The 21785-nt window shown below is 39.4% G+C and overlaps 1 protein-coding gene across 5 annotated transcripts in view; it reads right to left on the reverse strand.

The window, feature by feature from the left end:
• PCLO (piccolo presynaptic cytomatrix protein) overlaps positions 1-21785 on the reverse strand; it is a 537772-nt gene that overhangs the window by 286774 nt on the left and 229213 nt on the right. For all 5 annotated transcript variants that reach the window (XM_048836504.2, XM_048836503.2, XM_048836502.2 and 2 more), the window contains exon 4: positions 4827-5825. In XM_048836504.2, coding sequence (XP_048692461.2) covers positions 4827-5825 — 999 coding nt within the window. The remainder of the gene's footprint in view (positions 1-4826; positions 5826-21785) is intronic.

The following is a 21785-nucleotide window of genomic DNA, read 5'->3' on the forward strand; positions in this document are numbered from 1 at the left end:
CTGCATTGTGCAGAGGAGTTCCACATTGCACAGCCAGGGAGCAGAATTTGCGCTAAAATATTAAGGTGCTTCTATTAGTGATAAGACTATATGTAATGAGATTTTTAAAAATCTACGATGGGAGGAGCACAATTTACAAGAATTTATTTTATGCCTTACGCCCATGTGTATAGTTGCGTGTCTGGTGATACACATCATGCAAATATAATAAGACACATCATAGAGTTTTGAGGCAACATACATCTAATTCACCTGTGATGTATCATTGCATGCCTCATATCACTTCTTACATTCAAGGAAATTATAATTGTAGAACAACTGTTTTAGATGAATGATGATATTTGAAGGAAAATACCGTGCGCGCGAGGGCTATGTAGGTGCGATGGTGAAATTACTGTTACCACTGTCAGAGAACAACATTAGGTGCCTGAAGTTGATGGCAAACATATAACTGCTTCACTGTCACAACTAGGAGGGACTCAGGTTCATACAATCAAGCTCAGCAGGCCTTCCGGAATGGTGTACAAACCTACAGGGCCTTCTTTCCGTAAGCTTGCCAATTTAAACCCTGCTTAAATTGCCAATTTAAACCATAACTCAATGGTAACGTCTTTCTATTGGCATAGGACAAGATTATTTTTCCATGGAATTGGAGGCTACATTTTCAGTTTTCATTTTCATTCTTATGAAAATTAAAGATGTGTAGGAGGTACCTATATTACAGCAACGAAACCCTCTGTTTACAACTCTAAACCACTACAGCCTTAGAGGCAGGTATGGCCGAACAGCTGGAGCAGTTAACTGAGACTCAGGAGACTTGGGTTCTCTCCTTGGTTCTGCCACTCACCTGCTGGACAGTCTTGAGGAAGTCACTTTACCTGTGTGTTAACTAGAAGTGGTGTGTCTGTTACCCAATCTGTTAAAGGGGGATGGTGATACTGCCGTCCTTTGACAAGCACTGTATAAGAGCTAGGTATTATTAACTATTTCCTGCGAGTTTTTCATTTTCAAAATCCCCCTTATTCTTACATATTTATCCATCACTCAGATTCTGACAATGTTGTTCAAGGTAACTCTTTATAATATTCCCTGGTATGATAGGAATGATATTACTAAGTAGAGAGGGTAATATTTAAATGTTTTGTGGCTAAATTGCTTACAGATGTCAAATTATTTAGATTGAATTAGAGTATTGTTCAAAAGAAAATGAATTTTTTAAAAAGGTATGCTATATAAATTTTCTAAGACTGAGTCATTCTTACAAGGATTAAGAACAGACCTGTGGAGAGAATGGAAACTCTATTTTGTTAAAGAGTTGGAGATTTAAAAATCTATTTTCGTTCTGATTAGGAATTAAACCCGAAAATTTTGATATTCTCTGAGAAATAATTTTTTTAGAAGTAGTAGTTTTGGATTGGTAAAAACCTTTTTTTTTTAAAATAAAATATAATATTGTACAAATAAAAAATAAATCATAACAAAAAGACATTTTGAAAGGAAAAAATTGTGACATTTCGTTATAACTTCAAAACAGGATGTTTCAATATTGTTGGAACTTTTATTCAATTAAATGAAATTCTGGCAAAATTTATGCAATTTTTAAATTGTTTAAATGTCAATAGAACTGAATTCTCCAATGGAAAATGTTCTGGTCAAACTTTTTCTGAATCAGGTCTAATTAAGAAACAATGAATTACTAGCAAGACCAGTGGTTGTGTAAGATTTTAACCAATGAGAAGAACATACACATTTTGGCACCTGTATATTTGTTAAAAGAAAAGGAGTACTTGTGGCACTTTAGAGACTAACTCACGAAAGCTTATGCTCAAATAAATTTGTTAGTCTCTAAGGTGCCACAAGTACTCCAGTTCTTATTACTGACTCAGTGGCTTTGGGCAAGTCCTTCAGAATCTGATCCAAAGCCCAGGGAAGCATTGCCATTGATGTTACTGGGCTGTGGATGAGGACCTCTGTATGGGTATGTATATGTTGCAGTTGGAGGTGTGATGACAGCACGTGTAAACACACCCAATATAGCTTTAATCTAGCTCGTGCAAGTACCAACCGCTGTGAAGCTGTGGCACACAGGTGTCAGCATGGGCTAGCCACCCGTGTAAGTACCCAGGGTTCCAGCTGGGCTTGTACAGACTGTGCTGAAGCCTGCTGTTGTGACTTCACTAATGGTACTCATGCTAGCTTGATTAAAGCTAACTCTGATCACGTGCTGAAACCACGCACCTCGGCTGCAATGTGTGTTTTAGTTTCACTCTCTGTTAAATGGGAATACTAATATTGATCTATCTCATGGGATACTGTGAGAATTAATTAATGTTTGCATAGAGATAGCAAACTGCATATAGCAACTGTAAGTGCTAACATTTATTATCTTTTCACTCAAATCCCTACTTTAAAAATACTTCTTACAGAAATCCTTTACACTATTCCTCTCCAAAATTCATTTTAAAAAATATTCTGCACTGCCTGGAGATTGACCTGCACCAAATCAAGAGGTGTAAATGTGCAATCTACTCAAATTGTTATATTCTGTTTTACTTAGATTACAAGAGCCCTGGGGCAAGATTGTATCTCCTGCCGTTTGTTGTACTTCAGAGAAAATATTAATGGTGTTCAATAAATAACAATAAATTATCATAATTGCTTTTAGGAAACAAAATAACAGATGTACAATTTATTTCCTCATTGGTAGAAACTAAGAAGGATTTCGCCGGTGACAAAAGAAAGAAGGAAAGGAAACAAATAATGTAATCCTTGCTTTTAAAAATTGGTATTCTTTATAAAAATGTGTGCTGTTTCAAAGAGTTCTGGTTTTAATAAATAAAATTATAATAATAAATATTATATATATATAAGTAGCTCCTATCATGTGTGCAACTCCAAATGCTTTATAAATATTACCTAAGTAAAGGCCAAAGCTTCACTCTGGTAATGTGGAGTACATATTTATCATCATATTCATTTTATAGATCAGTAAAGTGAGGTACAGAAGGCTAAATCCCATTCATCATATTCATTCCAGTAGTCTCCTTGATTGTAATAAGTATTCAGTGGTATTATCACAAGAATAAAGTGAGCAAGTTTACTATATAGAAATCAGGTGAAACACCATGATTACAGTATGAGTGTGAGAACTAGAAACCCTGGAATCTCAGACCTATGCCCTAAACACTAGGTAACATTTTTTAGCGTTTGCATACAAAATACAAAATGAAATTATAGAAATTGAAGAATCAGGCTGGTTGAAAATTATCCATCAAAAATGTTGTTTGACAGAAAATTAGATTTTTTATAAAACAAAATATTTTGTGAAAAAGCATCTCTTGTCCATGGAAAATTCAGATTTTTGTTGAAAAATCAAATGCCCCCAAAATGAAATCTTTCAGCCAAAAATTAAAATTTGTTGTTTTGGATATGCTGCCACTGTGCCTCATGAGAGTTGTAGTCCCATTTCCTTACAGCCCCAACCTTCTCTGTAGACTGACTGGGCTCCCATTTTTAAAATGCATCTTCTCATCTCCCATGATGCATCATGGCTAGGACTCCAATGGTTCAATTACATCTCCTCACCACAAGGGGAGACCATGGTGTATCATGTTAGCTGTAGTCCAGCCAGGGAGTCTGTCTGACAGAAGAGAATGGGAGTATGAGGCACCCAAATTGCAACTCCCACTACAACTACATTTCCAAATCAAGCTCTCTCAGTTTTCAGCCAAAATATTTTGGTAGGTTTTGTTGTTGAAAAATAGACCAGCTCTATTTGGAAGCTTTATAGCATACTTGGAAGACATGAAAGAATTTCCTTTCACCCACCCCAATACCTTTGCAATGAATGATCATTCACTAGTTCAAGGTTAATTAAAAAGAGCACAATTTTTCATCTCCCACAAAATATGTATAAATCATTTCTTTAGCCACATTTAGTTGATGAATGGCTTAACAATTACTGTACATACAGCAAATGTATCTGTACAGTGCAGCCAGGTATATCAGTTCATAAATGCTAACACTCATTGATTTATGTGAATGGAAAGTCCATATATAACTTGTACTTGAAGACATGCAATTTTCCACAAGAGAAGGAAATAAGTTATACAATGTGGCTGAGTTATATATTATGTATGTAAATTTACTACAAAACATAGCAATAATCCTGTACTGGGATCTAGTATTGCAGACTCCTGTATCATGCAAATCCCATTTGCCTTTGGTGGGCCAATGCAATCCTGCATGGACATAAAATCTGTATTAGCAGATCCCAAAGTAGGATGAAGGCCCATGAAATCAGCACGTTTGCCCACCATTTCTGGACTAAGAAATATAGCTATTTTATAATTTATACTGGTCACTTCCTCCAAATCAAAATCTCTATAGCAAAAAATAATCAAGAAAGATGAGTGAAAACAGAGTGAAACATTGTTGCAGCTTGGTTCCTCCAGGGATTGAGATCTATGAAAAGTGTGTATCAGCTTCAATGATTAAAACTGAACAAAAGCCTAAAGGAATCTATAACCGCCATTAAAAAAAGACAAAGGTTTGAATCTGACTTCAAAAAAGCAATTTTGGTTTAGTGTCTGTTCTGAACTGTAGAGATTGAAAATTATGCAAACTCAAATGAAAAACCACACACAAGGGCACTATGCACCTGTTGCGCAAATCCTTACTGACAGGAGTCTTCACCCTTACCAGTGAGAGTCATCCCATGTCATTGCAATGGCTTTGAGAATAAGGACCACTCACATAAGTAAGGGTTTGCAGTAGCAGGTCCTTTATTGCCTTCTGTAGCAAATGGAAAAGAAAAAAAATCTTACCGTTTTTTCTTTCACTGTTTCCACACGATCAGGTCTTGGCAAAGGTGCCACTTGAGCTAGGGTTTCTTCTTTCTGAATTTTTTCATGTTTGGATGCCATTTGTGGAATCCCAGTGATCAAATCTTCCTTCTTAATCTCTTCTTGTTTTTTAACCTGCAATTCCTCAGGAGGTACTTTGGTTTCTAACTTCAGTTTGATATCTTGTCCTTTAGTCTCAACTCTGACGTCTTCTTTTTTGTCCTCTGGGAGGGATGGTTTCTCTTCTGGGAGTACACCTTTTTTGTCTTCTTCCAATTTGCTTATAAGTTGCTTTGCATCTGAACTTATCTCCAGAGGAATTTTATCCACTGACGATGTCTTTGCCAGTTTCCCCTGTTGTTGTTTTGGATCCTCCTTCTGTATTCCCTGGTGAATTTTATCAACTGAGGGTTTCCTTGCCAGTTTCCCCTGCTGAAGTTTTGGAGCTTCCTTCTGAATTGCTTGCTGGATTTTATCAGCTGATGGTATCTTAACCAGTTTCCCCAGCTGGAATTTTGGATCTTCCTTCTGAATCCCCTGCTGGATTTTATCAGCTGAAAGCGTCTTTGCCAATTTCCCCTGTTGAAGTTTTGGATCTTCCTTCTGAATCCCCTGCTGGATTTTATCAGCTGAAAGCGTCTTTGCCAATTTCCCCTGTTGAAGTTTTGGATCTTCCTTCTGAATCCCCTGCTGGATTTTATCAGATGAAAGCGTCTTTGCCAATTTCCCCAGCGGAAGCTTTGGAACTTTTTTCTGAATTCCTGGTTCTTCTTTTGATTTTTCAACTATTTGGGTAGGCAGTGCTGCAGTTTTCTGAGGGTGATCTGACTTGGTTGGCGTAGGCTGGCTCTGAGGGACAACAGATGGTTTGGATGCCAACTGTGAAGGGGCAGCCATTGGAGGTGGCATTTTGTCCATATCCCCAAGTTGTCCCAATATTGCTCTTTGTCTCTGGCAGTTTAAGCACAGCCATTCTTGTACCTATAACATAACAAACAACATTAAATAAAATAAATATTTTTGAAAGTAAAATCATATTGTGCTTTTGGCTGTTACTGTTGTCACTACAGTACGTGTAATCCAAATCCTATGCACATCATACACAATTATTTTCCTGGTTCCCTTGCTGGAAGACTCACACCATTCATCTAAACCACACAGAATGCAACAATTTAATGTATCCAAAGTAACAGGAGGGTATAAATACACTTGCAAATTTTATCTTTCATCCAAAATATTGCTGTCCTTTTCTAGAAAGCTTGCCCATATATGCCCAACATCTAAAACCTATCAAAGCCTCTTATACAAATTGAGACAATGCCTTCCTCTGTGGTTGTTCATCATTGTAATAGGATGGTCTGTCTGTTTAATGGACTGCTTTGGACTTTTGTTTATCTGTTTTTCCCATAGAGATTAGTTCTTTTTCTCTATTCTGGATTTTCTAGTTTTGGGTGGTAAAAGTGTGTGTGTGTGAGACAATGGGATATGAATGAAAGATAGGTCATCCTTCTTTTGTTTTCTTCTTCCTTTGGTAAATCGTTGCTGCATTCTGTCTCTCTTTCTACCTACCTTTCTCAGAAAACTAGGAAAAGGACAAATGGCAAATGGGCACCCGTGTATAAACTCATGTTGATGGTTGCCTGGTTACAGAAGAGTCAGACTGCTTTCAGCAGCACTTGGCTATAGTTGCAGCAGGTTTGAAATGGGAACCTGAGACATAGTAAACAGTATAAAAAAACCCCCAGAAACCTCTGGAGAAGGGGTTAGCCTTGAAGCTTTAATTCAGAGCCAGCTAATGAGCCCCATTATTGGACCAAGATCCTGACGCTGTAAATTACAGAAACCTTTGTTGTGTGTTTCTTTTTGTTCTTTTCAGCAAGACGGGGGAAGGCCTAATAGATTCAATTTCTTTTACCACATTTGGACTGGAGCTCCTATTTTCTTCATAGTGCCAACCCAGCGGCTTCATGTCTGTTCAAACACCTATCACTCAGACAGTGTTTTTTGGAAACATATAATATAATAAACAGAGAAATAACAGTGATAGTAATAATATATTAGAAAACTGTGGCTGAAGAAAACTATCAGTGGCTGAAGAACAGAGACCCCTTAAATTTCTACATCAAAGATATGCTTCAGATAATTTTAGAATGGAAGGATTCTTGTAAAAAAAAAGAAAGGGGGGTCTTTAAAAGCTAATCATACAGTCACAGAGGTAGAGCTGGAAGGGATTATGTTACTGACCTGTGAAGAAAAAAGAAAAAGGTGCATTCAATTCTGAAAGGTGTCCAGGGTCAGATTTACAAAGGTATTGAGGCACCCAAAGATCTAGATTGGTGCCTAATGGCTAGGCGTCTAACTGTCACTGACAGCCAATGAGACATAGGTGTCTATTTCACTCTGGTACTTTTGTAAATACCACTAAGTGCCTATCTGCATGTTTTGGCACCTAAATCCCTTTGTAAATCTGGGTCTCAGCTACCAAGCACCTCACATGAGGTGCTCAGCCTTGTATTCTTCTTCTCGTCCCACAGTACAGTTTATATTTTGCTCTATCATACTCAAGAATGGTCACAACTGAACATCAAACAGATTAAAATTAGCAATTGCCATGTCATTTTGTTTCTGTTCTTACAGGCCGTTTATGAAGTCTTACAAGGCCCAGAATAATAACTGGAATTCTGTTAAGCATTCCACCAATATCTTGCTGGCTCTAGGCCAAAACAGAGTTAGAAAATATGTGAAATAATAAGAATTGTAAATTATTTATTAGAATTGCATATGAAAAGAGTGTTACGTGTGAATCACACGCTCTTATAAAAGCTAAACTGCAAGCACAATTACAAGGTATGAAGAAGTGATTGTTTAATATTTAAAATAGAAGTAGCCTTCTTTGTCAGCAAATAGATCATTATGTTCCTAGCACTCAACATGAGGGAATAATATATCTGCACTTCAGCAGGGTTCACATATTTTGTCTAAAAATTGCATTTACCTACCTATTATTTTACTTTTCATTACAATGCCCCATACACATGAGTATTAGTAATTGTCACTGACACAGAAGCACATAAAGCATTTGAAATAATTGGTAATTTTTCCCCAATAAAGACTGAAATATCTAACACTTTACTGAGTCATCTGTAGCTTCTTATATTGATTTCTATAAGGAGCTAAAAAGGACACTCACATAAAAGCCTGATCCAACTCCCACTGAAAGTAAAAGAAAGGCTCCCATTGACTTCAGTGGACACAGGATCAGGCCCTTAGCTCAAAATGAGAGAATGTGTGTACACGTGCATGTGAGAGTTTATGGTCGGGTCTCCACTACAGACTTATATCGGTATAGCTACTTTGCTCTGGGGTGTGTATCGTCGTCATACCAACCTAACCCCCTCTGTAGACAGCAATATGTCAGCGGGAGAGCTTCTCCCATCAACACAGCTATTGCCTTTCGGAGAGGTGGATTAATTATGCTCTCCCGTTAGCATAGGAGCATCTTCACTAAAGCGCTTCAGCAACATTTTAAGTGTAGACCTGCCCTCACTATAAAAAAAAATTTGGCCCAGTGCCAATGCAGACTCCAACACTTTCTCCTTAAATAAAAAACAACCAGTGAATGCTCTCCACTAACCCCTCAGGCAACAAGCTGTACAAATAGGTTATTTTGCCTGAATGAACTTGGGTCAATGGCCCCCACCACTTCAGCCTCCTCCATTTTAAATGCTAACCCAAGCCCATCAACAGCCATGGTCTTACACAATAAGAAAAACCATCTCCAAAGTAATGCGGGCTACCTAGAGTCATAAAGTTATAGAGTTTAAGGTAAGAAGGGACCACAAGATCATTCAGTCTGACCTCCTGTACATCACAGGCTATCAGTGCCACCCAGCACCCATCACAAACCCAACAACTGAAATTAGACTAAAGTACTAGAGCCCTCAGAAAACTAAACTATTGTATGTCATAGGCAGAGAATAGGAGGCACTGCGGTGCACCAATGCCCGAGGCCCCCATACAGCAGGGGATTGTTTACATGAGATATACCGAGATGATCCTGGCAAATGATCTAACTATCAGGTTAGCGGAACAAACCTTAGACTCTAATGCCATCTTTCAAGATTTTAATCCTGAGATTTGCAATAATTCGTGTTTTTCTTAAAGACTCAGATTCTACAGTCATGTGAATATGTGAGACTCTCAGATGTATTTTTATTTTTAAGGTACATTTTTAGCTTGCATGGTTGGGGAGAAAAGCATGATAATGTGACCCCAGTGTAGCATAAGGGGGCTCAAAACCAGAATACAAATAAAAGGAACCAAAATGTATTTTTGTAATTGGTCTCATGATTCAGAAGCCAATCTAATGATTTTTAGGGCCTGTAGTGAGGCAGGGTGGCCTCCCTCTGAGCTAAAGGGGGACAACCCGCCCTCCCTGCCCACGTGGATAGAGACAGGACTCCCTTACCCCTCCCACCGGAAGTACGACACCAGAACAGGAAATATAAAGGGCGGGGCCTCTGCTCAGCTGAGGGTGAGACACCAGGGGAGACAGACATTCCTGGCTGCTGAGCTCAATGATGCCCTGCCATGGGACACCTACCCAGAAGAGGCGGAGGACGCCCCGCTAATCCAGGTATACCTCGATGGGAGGGGAGGAAGTGGCCCAGGGGCAGCCAACCTTAGTCTGGCTGCAGCTTTGCCTCAGGCACAGCCACTGTGTTGTGGTTGGGATCCCTGCTGACCCAGTGGCAGACCACTCCGACACTGTTAGGGCTCTGGGTCAGGGTCCGGTGGAATAGGGTTGGTCCAGACCTCTCCTGCCACCACCAGGGCCTGGGTTTGTTGGTTGTCTACCGAAGCTAGGAAGTCTGATCCGTGGGCTTGCCCTGTCTCTGAACCATGAGACCAGGCTAATTGACTCCTGGGTTTGCTCTGGCTCTCCAACAAGAGCACAGAGCTCATTGACTCCTGGGCTTGCCCTGTCTCTTAATCAAGAGACCAGGGCTAACTGGCTACTGGGTTTTTCCGCAACTCTGCTGCAAGAGTCCAGAGCAAGTAAACTGATGGTTTCCTCTGGCTCTGCTGCAAGAGCCCAGAGCTGAGTGATTACTGGGTGTGCCCTGCCTCTGCAGCAAGAGACTAGGGCCAGTTGGCTATGGCATTTGCCCAGTCCCAGCTTAAAGAGCTCTAGGGCTACAGCCTATTGACTGTCCAGCCCAGCCTCGGGGTGAGGTGTGCTGGCTCCAGAGAGAACCTGCTCCTGCATAATCGGCCAAAGCTAGGTGCCTATCTGGGAACTCAACCTCATTAGGCCCATCGGGACACTAATGCCAGACTGCTAGGTCCCCAAAACTAGGCCGAGATTCCAATGATGGAGTGAGGCAGGGTGGCCTCACTCTGACCCAGAGGGGGAGGACTGACCACCACTGACTACACTGCCAGACTCATGAGTTTGGAACATTTGGGGCTGGAGGTCCTAAATGAGCTATATCCTCTGCTTGTGTAAATCAGTGTTGTTCCACTGAAGTCAATAGACCTATGTGATTTATACCAGCTGAGAATTTGGCCTCACATTATGCTTGATGTGTACTAAATTTATTTTATGCTCAGACTCCTTATGAATGAGTTTTACTGTATTCCACCTCAAGGTAGCAAGCTGTTGTTGCTAATATCCCATAATATTAACATATGAGTTGTATTTATATATGGAGTATAATCCAATATGTTGCTGATGTAGTATAAAAGTTCTTAATGATTATTGCTCTGTGGAGATAATTCCATTTGCTGAAATTTGCTTTCATTCCAATTTGGTTTTGAAATCTACCTGGTTTCCTGCCAGCTCATCTGGAGCATGGACCCTGGAAGGCCTAAGGTCCTTGACTCTGGGATACTCTGCCTGGCAGGCTGCCCTAGAGACAGGCAGGATAGCTGGCAGGAAACTATCAGACCCTTATGTGGTTTCTGGAGGAACTCTGTCAAAATCTAACCATCTCTGCAAAACATTTTGATTTCAGTGAATCGGCAAATTCTAAAGCTCTATTAATAATCCATTGGCACTTTTTGTTGCATATGCCTGAGCTTAGTGCAGTCCTAGTTTTTACAGAATTTATATCTTCAGCATCTCACACCATAATGTTGGGTATGATTCTGAAACACCTATGCTCATTGAGCAGTCATTGACTTCAGGGGTTGTGCCATGTGCGGACGGCGTTGCAGGACTGAGCCTTGAGAAAGACTGTCAAGTTTGTTCATTCTATGTGGAGATGCAGAACTATTCTGCTGACTCACACAAGAAACCAGCTCAGTGGGATTACTCTAGGTTAGCAACGGTGTAAGTGAGAGCAGAATCTGGTCCTGAGCATCTCTCTGAGGTAGGTTGAACAGTTAAAAACCCTGGGAACAGCCAAGTCATGAGGAAAATGGCTTATGATGAACTGCTTGCAAGTACAGTCCTGATCAAAGATAATAAAGAGCCTGATCCAAAGTCCATTCAAAATTATGGAAAGACTCTTACAGACTACAGTGGGCATTGAACCATGCTCATCAGCTCTTTTTTAATCAATTCTTTTTCCGGTCCAAGGCCACTGCTGCTCAGCACTCAAAGCACATTAACTACCCTCCTTTCTCCCCCCAATAATTTGTTCTGAAAGAAATTTGATCTTTCAATAAATGGCCAAATTATATTACAATTTTCTTTTTTATCTTGGATTCATGCTGGCATTTTTAAACCTTAATCAATTATCCTAGATTTCAATTTTAAACCTTAATCAATTATCTAGATTTACAACTCGGAAAAAGTAGATTCCTAGATTCCAAGATCAGAAGGGACCTTTCTGATCATATAGTGAGACCTCCTGTATAACACAGGCCAGAGAACTTCCCCAAAAATAATTCCTAGTGCATAGCTTTTAGAAAAACATCGACTCTATAGCTTCAACTTCCAGCCATTGGATAATGTTATAGCTTTCTCTGCTAGATTAAATAGCCTGGTCCTGGTTCTCTCTTTGGAATGTATTAGTTACAAAGAATGAAGAACACAAATAAGATAGAACCAAGTTTTCCTGAAAATATTTTCACTATTGGTTTCATAAAGTCTCTGTCCAGTCTAGTTATTTCATGTTGCCAAAATTATGTGAGTAACATTAGAAACACTAAAAAACTGTGCACTGATTTTTATAATCCCAGGTGAAAGTAGCACAGCCAGAAACAAATTTGGGCATAAAACCGATGCAAAAATAATCATTTGACCATTAATACCATTATGGTTTTACAAGTAACTAAATATAACACATCCTGCTAAAGTATGACTCAGATATAGCAAATGGAGAACAGTCTCCCATAATATCATTGATGCTTGCTCTTTCTCATGAGTTTTGTAAAGGTTCTCTCTTCCAAAATAACTTGATCAAATGTGATAGATTTTAATTTAAAACTGCTAAATGGCAACACTGGAGAAATACAGGTCAGAAACTGCATTTTCAGAACCTTGTGTATATCTCATCACAATAAAGTTTATAAATCCTTTTATGTCAGATCTTGATTCCCTGTCAGAACCTGTAAAATCACATTCTGTACCATAAAGTCATATGCCTGAATTTTAGCCTTGTCTTTTCCTCAGTTAACCTCATGCCATGAATACAAGCTTTTCCCCAGGGCTATATTTTCAGTTTGTCTGTCAACCCACATTTATTATGACTTGGGAAATGGACATCATCTTCCTTCAGCAGTCTTCACTGGATAATTCCTCTTGCTTCCTTTCGAATCCTTAAAGACTTTACACCGTTTTATCACCGAGTTGGGTGTACTAGTTATCAGTATTATAAACAATGCTAGTGTGCCTCAAAGTTCCGACTCCACAGCTCTTTTCTGTTTTATTGGGAATTCAACCCCGTCCTGCTGGACATAGTAAAAGCAGCTGTTATACCTATTCAGCTTTCTTATATACAAATACCACCATGAAAAGGGCACACATCTAGCCATTCAATACTAATGTATTTTCTCTGTTTTTCAAGTCACGCAAGAGTTTAGGTACTGCAGTTCCTAGGCTCATATATTCACATATCACAGTGTCAGAAAAGTTAAAGTTGAAAATGTTGATCAGGTCAACTAATCCATCTCCCTGCCAGTGTAGGATTTTTATTAGAGTCTATACAGTGATCCTTTATCCAGTCTAGTTTTAAATGCCTGGGATACAACTATACTAAAGTAAAATATTTTCATTGCTATCAAAATATGCTTGCTTTTCTTTTGCGTTTGTAGCATACAGATTCTGAAGATTGTTTTTTTAGAAAGTACAGGTAACAAGTCAATTGCATTTAACAATATAACATTAATATTGCACAGTCATATGACTCAAAAGCGACTTTAACCAGTGTACTTTTTTGGAGGTAGTTTTTCTACTGTTTTAACGTGATTAATAATACTGAAGAAATTCACATCTTTGAATTGTACTGACTACCAAGCCCCCCTGTTTCCGCTTCCAAATAAACACACTTACTGGTTTGACTACATTTGAAAGTTTGTATTAAAATAGGGTTGGAGGAGTTTAAAGTGCAATAGATTTCAAACAAGGTATTCTTATTCCAGAATAAGAGTGTTCTCACATGGGGTTAATCGGGAACAATACCATGTCTAAATAAGCCCTTCGTTTTAGAATGAAACTTTTTTTTTCTATTTAAAGTTGCTGTTAAGCTGTGGTTTTACTCTGAAAAATGACTATGAAAAATTCCATCTTCCTTTACAGCTTTGTTCCCTATGAATATTCAGTCATATCTACTGCCTTTAGTAATAAAAATATCTTTTCATACTTTTTACTCCTCTTACCATTGCAAACAGCTAAAATAGAGTGAGGTGGATTCTCTTTTTTCTTGGGTATCAGCAGAATTGTTTGCTATACCCTGACCAGATGCACACTCACTGAGGACAATGGGTTGGCATAGTTGTTAAGCCTCCAGTTCAGCTAAGGGCTTATCAATACATTTAAGTCTCGCTGGCTTCAGTCAATGCAGTAAACATATCTGCTGAAGCCCAAGAAAAAACAGAATCCACCTCACTCTCTTTTGGCTGTGTTGGCTCTACAGTGGCTTTAAACAGAAGTAAACAGCAATGAAAAGTTTCAGTGTTACCTGAGTAATACAAAACCGTTTGCCTAGTTAAGTCTACTGTCCCTAACAATGATGCTATTTGAACAGAAATGTAATGTTACCACAACATGCAGTCTGCTTGATTTTGCTATTCAGTGTATAAACTGTCTTTCCGCACTGTGCTGTAATGGGATTTACCATCCAATGGGATAGTAAATTGGATTTCTTGCCATCCAATAAGCAGTAATAAAAGTAGAAGCTATTGTACGATATGGCTAGCATCCAGACTCCCATCTTAGATTATGAGAATGCTATTCAATCTGTGTTTTGCTGAAGGAAAGGCAGCCTTCCAAACCTCCCCCCCCCCGATTTTTGTTAATGTATTAAGGCTTTGTTTAGCTTGACACTTTTAGAGACACTTTTTCTTGATTTACTTTATTTGCCTTCAGTTTCTCTAGGTATTTTGGATTACTCTTTCTCTCATTAAAAAAAATCATTTTAATTAATAAAGTGCGTCTATAATCCTGTAGGTTAAGTGCAGACTAGCTAGAATTACTTTACTATTACTCGATAGGATAAAATTGAACAAATCTATTTAGACGGCTTTGTATTATTTGTAACTGGGTGTTGCTCACAAGCCCCAGTCCAGGCTCCAATGGCCAAGGCACTACACAAACAGGTAAGGAAAAATGGTCTCTTTCACCAAAGAATTTACTATTGAATTTGAAAGAAGATTAAACAAGTGTGTAGCAAACAACAGGAGGAAAGGGAATGAAAATAATGACCAAATGATTGCAGTTACACAGGGCACACAACTTGATTGTTCCAGATCATTTAAAATAATTATTTTTTAAAAATATAAACATCAGCTAATCTAACTGCAGCTCAATCTAGCCAACATTAGTTGATCAATATGTTATAGGTGTGACAGGAGGAATACATCTTGAGGAGGAATTTGAAGTGGAAATTAGCAGATTAGTTCAGGGATTAATTAGTTCCAAGTATAAAGGTCAGTTTGGAATTTTGTACAGAGATTTTCCCCCATACCCAATCTAACTGCTATGTACAATCCTCCTGATCAGGACCCACCTTTTTTTCTAAATTCTTAATGGTTATTATAAAGTTTTCATCCAAATTTGTACATAGCACACATTTTTCAGCCTTTTAGCTTGCTACTTGGATACCACAGTAGTGGGCATAGTATAAGAACCTGGACAGATGAACAAGTAATACCATTATGTTTCCAAAGAATGTGAAATGGCCCAGTAAGACTTTGTTCTACTACTTAGTACTGCCTTAAAAGGACCTTGCTAAAGGATAATGCCATGGCTCCACGAACCAAGGCCTTTTATCCAGCGAGAACACTCCAAGGACTTACTATTAAGATTTAAACGCTTAAATAGTATGCCATCATTTTATAGAGTGCCAGGGCAGCCAAGAAGTTGGTTATAGTTTCTTGACTCTTTACCCAGCTCTGGCTCCAACAGAGGTTAGAGCAGTCTGGGGGCTGCTCTAGTCGGTGCCAGCTGCTTATGGTCCCCTTGGAAAGTCTCTGTTCTCCACCTCGAGCCAGGGGCTGTAGGTAAAGAGGTATAGGTGCCTGCAGGTGACTCCCCTACCACAAGACATGCCTAAGAAGGGCAGACGGAGCAGACTGGGGCAAAAAGAATCTGCCCCTGTATGACGGATTGTCTGCTACTTTAACCCATCACAACAGTTTTAAGATTGACAAGGTTAGAATTGCTGACAATCCCACAGGATCATATAATGAGTGGGCTACAGAATAAAGCAAGAGGACAGCAAGGCAGGCCTACCCCACTGAGGGACCTCAACTCTGGAATGTCATTTCCCGCCATGTATTCCAAAGGTACATCGGTGACACCTTCAGAGCAAAGCTCAAATCTTGTTTCACGTCTGCAGTAGTTATGTGGTCTGTGGGGTTTATGGTGTTACAATTTAGTTTGCTGGTTCTTGGACATTTTTACAGGCATCATGTCTGCATATACTGTAATTTGTTTTGTAGTTATTTCAATTAAGGATCCCAGAGACCTTCAGATGTGGAGGTTATATGCTGAAAATATATTATTAATGTTGTTCTCAACCACATCATGAATAAACTAAAGGAAGTATTTTTTCACACAATGCACACTCAACCTGTGGAACTCCTTGCCAGAGGATGTTGTGAAGGCCAAGATTATAATAAAAAAGAAGTAGATAAATTCATGGAGGATATGTCCATCATTGGCTATTAGCCAGGAAGGGCAGGGTTGCTGTCCCTAGCCTCTGTTTGCCCAGAAGCTGGGAGTGGGCGACAGGACATGGATCACTTGCTGATTACCTGTTCTGTTCATTCCCTCTGGGGCACCTGGCATTGGCCACTGTCGGAAGACAGGATACTGGGCTAGATGGACCTTATGTTATAATGTTATCAACTGCATCATGAACAACAGTTGAAACCAAACTGTGCAGAAATAAGTTGTTGCTTTTTCCCCCTCCTGTATGGAACATTATAAGAAACTTGCCGTTATCCCTGCCCTAACTGCAGTGCTCTTTGTTTAAATGGTCCATCCTGAAACACAGGCTTTTCATTTTCAAATTATTTCAACTGGAAATGATAGGTTCAGTACTTTAGCATACATTGTTTTAACAGGTGAACACTGCTGCAGTTTGATATGGGCAGGGCTGGCTTTAGGGGTCCTGCTGTCTTAGATAAAGCAGCAGATTGCTTCCCCCATCAGCTCGCATTCACTCACACAAATGGTTATTGAATGTTTTGTTGCTTCATGTGACTATCTATTTGCTACTGTGGTAGAACACACCATGGGGAAGGGACAAGGGACAGGCCCAGCTGGGTATAATGTGTTAAGGGCCTGATCCAAAGCCCAGTGAGATTTCAGTGGGCTTTGGATCAAACCCTATACGCAGTCCTGGAAATTCTGAATGTAAAAATGTCTATAGGTCATTACCTAAAATGTAACTGAGATATGTCATTGAAATGATCACTTAATCACATGACTCCAGCAGGTGGAATTTTAAGACACACACAAAAAGAAGCACATCTTTGCTATCAGTGCGAGGATTCTTAGACTACAAACTCCTTAAGGCAGGGAACATGTCTTGGTATGTATTTGTGGTGCCAGGCCTTGACTTTGGCCTCTGGTTGCTATTGCAGTGTACAATTATTATTATTAATAATACTGAACTCCAAACATCTACATTCAGATTACGTATTAGACAGTACATTCTATGGGCTGTAAGTTCTGAATGAAATAAAAATAAATCATTTTGTAGCACATTAGAGGGGAGCCTTTCAACAGACAACCTTCTAGTGAGGATATGGTTAAAACAATATATTCACATATTTAAACAAATCTCTCTAATTTCCCAACCACTGCAAAGGTTAATGGAATAAGTACATGTTTTATTTGATAGCCCACTCATTTCATGAAAATCATGGCAACAGGAGAGGATTTTGGGACCCTACTTTAACATATACGAAGTGTAAATAAATAGCCTTTACATACAAATGTTACAGCTTCTGTATGATGACATATTATTGACAAAGGTTACAGTATTTGTCTAGCTGTTTATTTTAATGATTCCACTGTTTTTTTAGTGTTTCCAGTTATGAGGGTTTGAATGAGAGATATTTGAGCTTTTGATCAAGTGCATTCCTCTTGGTTGTTGTCAAACTGCTCTTTGCAGCTAAATCCGGTCCCTCAAGCCAACCATCAATAAGGAATCCTCCAATACCTGAGAATCTGCAGTCACTCCTTCAGCCCCGAAGCTAGGGCAGATTCTGTGACCTACTACAGAAAACACAGTGGCCTAGGGAACCACAGGGATAATGGATCCATCTCCACTCATCCCAGTGTCTCCCACTCTGCCACTATTAACACAACCAGTATTGCCAACCTCAGACAGTCAAAATTCATGAAATTGACATAAAAATCATGAACTTTTTAAAAATAAACCATTTGAGCCTCTTTTTATTTGCCTGTGGTTTTTGGAGTCTTTCAATCTTTTCTTTGCAACAAGGAGGGCTAGACACTTTTTTTTTTTAAACAAAAGCTGAGATAATCACTCAATCACATGACTGGAGGAGCTGGATCATTAAACAAAAAATATCAGGAGACGCGTGATAACATTGAAAAGTTGGCAACACTGTTCTCCCTGAATGTGACGATGCAGAGGGGGCAGAGTTTGCCACATAATACACAAAAAGATTATACAGTAGAATACTGTATGCCTGAAAATCAGATGTTCAGGTTTTAATGTTCTTGCACTTCATCAGACAGGTATCCTGAATGCCAAGCTATGTCTTTCAGCCCATAAGGTTTTTCCCAGTACACTCTGTCAAAATTGTCTTGTTACATCAGTTGCCCGGCTCAGTAAAAAAGGTCCATCATTCAGTATTTGCTTCCAGACTAAGCAGATATTAAACCTGGTAAAAATCATATTTATGCACATATCTGACAGCCACATGGTCACATGACCAGCAGTTGCTATGGTATTACCCTTCCCAGGTTCCTTCAAACAGTTTCCCAATTAGCTGACTGAAACAATTAGCATTTGCATTTCTTCCGTCTGTGACAAATGAACATGCCACACTAGGTTAATTAAATGGCAGTATATGACCTCCACTTGCATTATCTTTTACTTGCTTTGGTAGGATTTTTCTGATTAATTGTATCATAGGTTGTGTTCATTTTCTAGGTCATAATTGTATAGTGAATTATTTCCAACTGGAAAAACTACACTAAGTCCAAGACAAAGTCAGTTGCCTTCATCTTTTTTCAACTAGTCACTTGCTATTTTGTAGACATTTCATAGCCACACACCTTCCATGTTTACTCTTCATTACAACAAAAAGATTTAAAAGAATCGTTTTTGTGGCAGCGATAGTGGAAACCCCAGCACCCAGTAACAACTGGCCAGAGCAGTGCTTTGATAGTAACAGTCCTAGGCATCATTACTATGTATTATTTGTTTTGAGCTGACACAGTATCCAGTGACTTTATAATAATGACATAAAAATACCAAAGACAGTTGCCCTGCTCTGAAGAGCTCACAATCTGCATAACATTTTGGTTCAGTGCTTGACCACTTATGGGGAGTCTAAAGGAACCTTTCTTATTCACTCGTCTCCTCTAACCTCTCCACCTGCCCCATTGACCCCATCCTATCCCATCTCCTGATCTCCCTTGAGACCATTCTCATCCTTTCCCTCACTCTTCCCCTTAACTTCTCACTGGTCGTTAGCTCTTTCCCCTCAAAATACAATCATGCTTTACTCTCTTCCATCTTAAAAAAAAAATCCACCTTACTTGCCTCTTACCTACTGCCACATTTCCTTTTCATCTCTAAGCTCATTGAATGTGCTAGCTACAGTTGGTATCTAGTGTTCCTCCCCTCCAATTCCATACTAGACCCTCTGCAATCTGGCTTCCACCCCTTGCACTCTGCTGAAAGTACTCTCGTCAAAGTCCTCTTCCTAGAAAAAGCTTAGAACCAGGTCTCCATCCTTATCCTCCTCTTTGACCTGTCAGCTACCTTCAACACACTGACCATGCTTCTGTTCTTGAAATCTTGTCCTCTATTGGTTTCTGTGATTCCTTCCTCTCCTGGTTCTCTTCCTACCTCTCTAATCAGTCCTTCAGCATCTCTTCTGGAGGATCCTCTTCATTACATCCTCCAACTTTCGACAGTTCTTGGTCATTGGTCCACCTTCTCTTCCATCTCTACACCTTATCTCTGACAATCTCATCTGCAAACACAAAATCACCTACCGTCTCTATGCTGATGATTTACAGAGATACCTCTGTACTCCACACCTGCCTCCCTCTGTCCAAATTAAAACCTCAGCCTGTCTCTCTGACATCTTCTTGACCACAGTTGGGCTACTTCAGTGCTGAGACCACTGCCTATCATGATGACCATTATTTACATGTACTCCATCATCACTTATCTGTATCCATCTGCTATCTCTTGTAACCTCTTTGGGGCAAGGACCACTTTTTGTTCTGTGTTTGTACAGCACCTAGCACAATGAAATCCTGATTCATAAGTAGGGCTTCTTGGCATTATAGTAATACAAATACATTAGTAGATAATACTAATAATTAATAAAGTTCTCAAACTGGAGTGCAATTGTAGAGCTGTCCCTTTTAATAATCCAGGGACCACAACAATTAACGGATACTTGTCACATCTCAGAATCTGAAATTTAAGGACAGATCACAACCAGATCTTTTTATCTGAAACTTGGTAGATCAGATTAATGGGAACCTGGATCTGAACCATCGTTAGAAAACCCAAACCTGGTTTCCTTGGGAAATCCCTACTCAAATTACAGAGATCACTACTACATATCACTACTCCACAAAGTCACTGTTTTTGTACCAATTAAATATTCCAACTGATTGTCCTCAAATTGACAAATAGAGTTAATTTCAATCATATGTTTTGCATAAATTAGAACCAATGCTAAAACTGCTTCAGGGCCCATTTTTGTGGCACTTGCTCATGCTGAGTAGTACCTTACTGCATGAGTAATCCTTCTGAATCCACAAAGATTTACTTGGGCAGTAAGATACTACTTCATGTAAGTGAGGGTGCCAAACCCAGACCCAAAATGAGTTGTTATAATGGAGGATTGAAATATCTGTTAAATAACTTATTTGTTCTGCATCACAAGTAACTGGTTTAAGGCCCAACTGAATGTTTAAAGCATGACCCTGCATTGGGAATGGTGTGGAGTCCCACCTTACCAGAAGACATTTTACATCTCCCCCTGCCCTCCTCTTTTCCCACCCACTTTGAAACTCTGTATCTGCTCTGGGCAGTTGGGAGGGAGCTCTTTTTGCCCCAAAATAGTGCTAGATGAGGGTTGTGCATCTTGTTCATGGTGTCTATGGGTCGTATGGACTCAAGACCAAAGACAAGATTTTTAAAAATGAGGGTCTGAAGTTAAGTCTTAATCCCATAGTTTGACACCTAAATAAGTGGTCTAATTTTCAAAAGCATGGAGCTCATCCACTGACTTCAGTTTCCCAATTCAAGTTCTTTAATTTGGGACTCATGCTAATCAGGGTCACTGTAGATTATCCCGTTTTGTACTTGGGTTACCAACGAAATGTTAGACACTTAGTATTATTTTGTATTTCATTTTTGTTCTTGTTTTACATGATTGGTATCTGATCTGGTATTTCCCAGGAGATAAGATTTTATAAGGAAAGGGATGGGATCAGGGATTAGCAGTGTAAAGGGTAGTTTTTTTCCCAGCAGACATACCTCATTATCTAGTAACCAGGTGAAAATGGAGGAAAATCACTTAGGAGCTCTGGAAAAAGTTACTTATTAACTAGAATTATAATAAGACTTGTCACAGGTCACCACTTCCTGATGTGCTTGCAGCTGCCATGACAATAGACAGGTTATAAAATTAATAAAGTAAATAAATACAGTGCTGTTACTCCAGGCTGGAGTGAGCCAGACTTTGTACACAATACACTTTCCCGCCTGCCTCCCCTCCAGTACTTCTGGATGACGCCGTCCTTCCTTCAGCTGCTGCAGTGAGAAAGAGGTATGTTCACTTCTTTAAGCTACAGCTTTTGGGCCTTGAAGGGGGTGGGGGAGGGAGACAGTGGTTGCAGTTGACAGGGGTAGAATAATGGCTGCCACCCACTTTCTCAGCTCAGGGCTAGTCTCACCCAAACAATGGCTGGTTTTGAGAAATGCAGGCCCAGAGTCAGAGTTAAGCACTAGGCACCTTGCTACACATTTTGCAAGGACTCGGTGGATCAATACATACGTGTTAGTAATAGTTGGACACACATTTACACCGAATACCTGT

Source organism: Caretta caretta, chromosome 1 (assembly GCF_965140235.1).
Source record: "Caretta caretta isolate rCarCar2 chromosome 1, rCarCar1.hap1, whole genome shotgun sequence".
NCBI classification, from domain to species: Eukaryota; Metazoa; Chordata; order Testudines; family Cheloniidae; genus Caretta; species Caretta caretta.